The sequence below is a fragment of the Episyrphus balteatus genome, chromosome 2 (genome assembly GCF_945859705.1).
Source record: "Episyrphus balteatus chromosome 2, idEpiBalt1.1, whole genome shotgun sequence".
Lineage (NCBI taxonomy): Eukaryota > Metazoa > Arthropoda > Insecta > Diptera > Syrphidae > Episyrphus > Episyrphus balteatus.
Genome location: NC_079135.1, coordinates 19,862,723 through 19,868,067, shown reverse-complemented (window position 1 = coordinate 19,868,067; position 5,345 = coordinate 19,862,723). Strand labels below are relative to the sequence as shown.

At 30.5% G+C, this 5,345-nt stretch overlaps 2 protein-coding genes across 2 annotated transcripts; one reads left to right on the top strand and one right to left on the bottom strand.

Moving 5' to 3' along the window:
- Positions 1 to 2,312: 2,312 nt before the first annotated feature.
- On the top strand, positions 2,313 to 2,880 carry LOC129910595 (immediate early response 3-interacting protein 1). Its single transcript, XM_055988028.1, has 3 exons — positions 2,313 to 2,511; positions 2,593 to 2,691; positions 2,753 to 2,880. The coding sequence occupies exons 1-3, from the start codon at positions 2,424 to 2,426 to the stop codon at positions 2,806 to 2,808; spliced, it is 243 nt and encodes an 80-aa protein (XP_055844003.1). The 5' UTR covers positions 2,313 to 2,423; the 3' UTR covers positions 2,809 to 2,880.
- Positions 2,853 to 3,447, bottom strand: LOC129910593 (biogenesis of lysosome-related organelles complex 1 subunit 2). Its single transcript, XM_055988025.1, has 2 exons — positions 3,081 to 3,447; positions 2,853 to 3,021 (listed from the first exon to the last, which is right to left on the bottom strand). The coding sequence occupies exons 1-2, from the start codon at positions 3,384 to 3,386 to the stop codon at positions 2,887 to 2,889; spliced, it is 441 nt and encodes a 146-aa protein (XP_055844000.1). The 5' UTR covers positions 3,387 to 3,447; the 3' UTR covers positions 2,853 to 2,886.
- Between the last annotated feature and the right edge of the window lie 1,898 nt (positions 3,448 to 5,345).

Below are 5,345 nucleotides of genomic sequence, written 5' to 3'. Positions count from 1 at the left end.
GTAGTGTAGTAGTAGTAGGTATAGCTTGGACTCTTTTCTTTGTTCATGATTTTATATGTTTTGTTATAGAATGTTGTCTCTTTGTAACACATGCACTTCCTTATTAAATAAGAATGAGATAGAATTTTTGAAAGAAAAAGAATGCGGTAATTATGGAATGTGGAATGTAAAAAAAAATTTAGTCATTTAAGGGAATGTTTACACTTGTTAAGTGGTTATACTGGGCAATAATTTCAAAAAGTGCAAAAGCTAACACTTTTAACGTAGGTATTTTTTTTTATAATTTTCTGGGTGGAAAACTTAAAAAAATGATTAGGTAGTTTTTCAACTGAAAAATAATTTGTAATTTTTTTTTTCAAAAACTAACTGTACTACTGGAAACAAATTAGATAGTATTTAATTTTTTGAAAAAGTGGCCAATGTAGTTACCTAATAGTTTTTTCACACCAAGCCTAAAACGAGGTTTAACGCAAAATGTTTTCGAAAACTCGAAAAGTGTTCAAACCTGATGTTTTCAGGTTTTCTTTTGACACTATAATTAGTTTGCTTCTGCTACCTCACACACATCTCCAAAATAATAACAAAATAGTTAAACAAAAAAACATACCCATTTCAATGATATTAAATTGCTTATTTTTTAAAAGTACAAAAGCGACAACCAATAAAGCCTTAACTATATTGGCTCAAAAAGTGAAAAAGTACAAAAGTGAAAATTTTCAAACTTATTTTTGTATAGTTTCTCGTGATGAAAAATTAAAACAAATGATGCAGAAAGCTTATTTTTTGGCCTAAAAAACACTTTGTATACTCTTTATCACAAAACAATTGCGATAGATAGAAAAAAATCTTTTCACTTTTGTACTTTTTGAAAAAGTGGTGTATGTAGTTAAGCCTTAACGCTTAAAAATTAAATAAAATTTTTTGAATTACATTATTTCTTTCTTTTAATTTCAAGGGCTTTTCTTCCATACGTCAAAGTTCTTCTACTCCGTCTGTAAATCTATTTTGTTTCTTTGTCTTCTTGAAGAAAGAGAAGGACAAAGAAAGTTTTAGTACACTTACGGCTATATTATTCACTAGTTTAAAAAATACATCTATAAGTAAAGAAATTGAAATGTCAAAAATAAATCCAAGCTTAAGCAGAGGATTGAAGGTACAGTTCAATGCAAAACTAATTTTGGCTTGTGTAAGAAGAAGAATAGGCGTCTTATACAAATCAATTTGGTGCATATTACCGAAATTCCTCAACACCTTCCATCACAGGCAATCCAGGAGCTAAAAGCTTGTGAAGAACAGCGTAAAACGATCTTATGGAGGCCAACAACACTATGAAACATTTTAGCGAGGCTAACTATCACTTGCATTGGATGTTATCCCAACTAACATTTCAGCTTGGGTTAAGGTATTACAAAAGCTACATTTCAGCTTCTTTTAAACTTTAGTAAGGTTGTTGGGCATGGAAAAAGGAGGATCTTAAAGTGTCCGAGCTAGATTATTTAATATCAAAACCAAAAATCAAATACAAATCTTGGTAATTTCTGTAAGGTTTCTATAAATTCATTAAACAGGCTTATCCGAAAAACAGGCTTTCTTCGTTTAAGTCTCTTTAACAGTATTTAAACAACTTATTAGAAGTTGTTAAACAAGTCCGAACTTCTATAAGCAGATAAATTCTGAAGCAAGCTAAATACAAGCTGTATAAAAAGTAGAACCTGCGAGATTTAAATTTACAGAAGCTGTTGTGCTAGTTGGGATAATAAGGCCTTATAGAGGTTGTTATAAGATGTTGAATTCATGAATATAAAAGGTTTTATTGAATTTTACTTAAATGTTTTTTTTTTTAATTTTTTTCTATTTTTCTTTTAATTTTTTTGTTATTCCAATGCTTTTTCTGTTGTTCTGAAATGGAAAGAATTTTATTTTAATTGATAAAGAACACAAAAAACACAAAACAAAATGGACCTAATGCAAGCCAAATTGTTAGCCTGGTACTCAGCTCGCGCTAAATTTTAGCTCCCATACAAATTATCGAAAAATTTTATCTGAGCTAAAATGCATCCCATACAAATTATCGATAACTTGTATGGGAATTTTATCTTGGCTAAAATTTTGCTCGAACAGCGTACCAATCTTAACAAAACAAATAAAAAAAAGTTTCTCAACAAAAGCACGCTACGCAAGCACATTTCAACTTTATCAAATCCAAATAAAAAAGTATAAACAGTCCCTTAGGCATATAATACATTTTGTGGATCATAAAATGGCCAAAATACAAACAACTTCCACTTCCAAATGTCACTATCAGCTGACACTGGAAAACCCAAAATCAAAAGATAAAAGAAACGTCATCATCATCACTTAAAAATACACGCCGCTCTTTTTTTATACAAAAAATTATTTTATTTAATTAAATTTTCTCAAAAATGTTTACTCTCTGGACCTTAATCGAATCATCATTACTCTGTCTAAATGCAATTTGTGTCCTTCACGATGAACGATTTCTTGCTAAAAGTAAATTACAATTCATCCTCTATTACTTTCCAATATTTGACATCATGTTTTTTTTGTCTCTTTTTTGTTTATCGAACACAGTTGGTTGGGGCCCAAATGCACAACATCAAGAATTTGGACAACCCAGTGTCAAGTCACAAATGTTGAATTTGATTCGTTCCATAAGAACTGTTGCTAAAAGTAAGATTTTTCTTTAAACGAGTGTCTCATCTCTTAACTTATTTTTTTGTCTTTAATTTAGTTCCTTTGATATTCCTAAATATTGCGGCAATTGTCATAAAACTTATACTTGGATGAAAGAGGGAGAGAGAGAGAGAACTACCAAACAAAAAAATATGTAATAAATAATAAAGAAATGATTTTGTTTTATTAATTTTATTGAGTTTTCCTTTGAAGCACAGATTTGACACGATTTTCTAGCGCAACGCTGTAAGCATCTAGTTTATAAGCAGCTGCTTCCAATTTATCGACAGTATCGGATATTTCATGAATTTGTTGCATTAATGGAATCTAAGAAAAGATAAATACTCTTTAGTAAATTTTCATGTAATAAAAGGTTTATTTCTTACAAGTTGTTGGAATTTATCATTTAATTCATTTGTTGATGAATTAAGACCCTCAGCAACATGTCTCATTTCAGAGTATTTTGATATTGTTGCTTTATTCATGTCTTCTAAAAGTTTATAATCCTCGAGAGGAGCATTTAATTCATTTGTTATGTATTCTTCGGTTTTTCTAAACATTTTTGTAGCTAATTTACTAAGATTTGGGTCATGTGGATCTAAAGCTTCAAAACTGGATGTACTTGTGGATAGAGTTGGGCCACGAATTGGTGAGTCGAGGAGATCATTGTGCTGCAAGTCACTTTGATTCATTTTTTTGTTATAAATTGTAAAAAGTCGTATAGAAATTTATTTTTTAATTTGCATGAAATTTTCTTTTTTGTACTGTTTTTTTTTTTTTTGTTTTTTTGACAGATCGACCAAATGACATTTGTTTTTTTTTTTTTTTTTTTTTGACAGATTAAAACATCGTGGATCCTATCGTGTGGAATGAATGAGTATAGGGTGACTTGAACCTTTTTGTAACTGAATTTATTTATTTTATTTTTTTACTTGCTCTATAGGGCAAGTATTGGTTTCGTGTCAAACAAAAAAATTGAGGTTTGAATCAAAACTAAGATTACGATGATGGAGAAGTCCAAAAAGTGGGTTTCGTCATGACGTCCGTCGGTCTGTGCGTCCGTGCGTCCATCTGTACAAGTAGCTACAGCCTAAACGGGTTTTTTTCGTAATTTCCAAGGTTTTTTTTTTGTTTTTTAATATCTCGTTTAGAACGTATACCTCCCATACAAAATTTTCGAGTTATTGCAATTTTCTCGAAAACGGCTCTAACGATTTTGATTAAATTTAACACACGTAATGCTGTACATAGTTCTAACAACTGCGTTTTTAGTTTTTCTCAAAAAATACGGATAGTGGAAATATGGTCTTTACATTTTTTTAAATCGCGGATGTCGGCTCTTCCCGTACATCATTATGGAGTTATTGCGATTTTCTGAAAAATGGCTCTAATGATTTTGATAAAATTTTGCATACGTAAGTAATTGCAGTAAAACTGCATTTTTAGTTTTTCTCAAAAAAATCAAGTCAAATAAAATAAAATTGTATTTAACTAACATTTGGCCTCCATGCTCCATGGCTCTTCCCCTACATCAACCAAATTTCTTAAAAATGTATATAGAGGCAGCTCTTATAAGCCGTGTTTCGGTGGTACTCAGTATTTTACTGAGTAAACATTTTCTGCTGTTAACAACAATAAACGATTACTTTATTTTATTATTAACAATCCTTTATTGTTAAAGGGTTACAAATGTATAATTTTATAAGAAAAAATTCTCTGTAAAAGCCCAGTACGCAGATCGCGCTAAACTAAATTTTATCTCGACAATTTTTATCTCTACACGCGTTCGCTAAAAGCCAAGATAAATTTAAATTTAAAAATAACGGCTGAATCACAGTTTCATTTACTTATACCAGCTTACATTCAATATTACATTACATATTTTTTTTACCTGCAGAATACCTTTTTTACGCTCTCATTTTGTTTTATTCCTCTTCTTTTATATATTCCAAGGTTTTTTTTTGCCTCTTACTCCTTGCAGCAACAACAACAACCACAAAAATGTCTAAATTTATCTGTGAAAAAATGCGCTGAGCATTATTTCGCGAGCTAAATTGAGTGGAGACTTTTTGCAAAAGTAGTAGATGAGAATTCGAATTTAGCGCGTGAACTGCGTACTACCTGGCTAAAAATCCTCGCTAAAATTTATCTTTGGAAGAAATTTGTATGAAAGATAAATTTTATCGCGATCTGCGTACTAGGCTTTAGTAATCATTTGTTGTTGTTTCCCGTGCTAAATTTTACTGAGCTAAGTACTGAGTTACCAATAAAACACGGCTATAATCTACAAGTAAGCTAACATAAAAGTTTTCTTGACTTATTTTTCGTTTGGTAAATTGTAATAGATGAAAAATGTATAGTTGGAAACGAATGTCTGATCTAGGTAAATCTGCGCGCTACTCTGCTGAAATTCTTAAATTTTAACTCGGCTTAATTTTTGAATCAATTTTGTATGGGAGCTATAATTATTTAAAAAAAAATGGAGAGGTCTCCATTAAAGCCCAGTACGCAGATCGCGCTAAACTAAATTTTATCTCGGCAATTTTTATCTCTACACGCGTTCGCTAAAAGCCAAGATAAATTTAAATTTAAAAATAACGGCTGAATCACAGTTTCATTTACTCATACCAGCTTACATTCAATATTACATT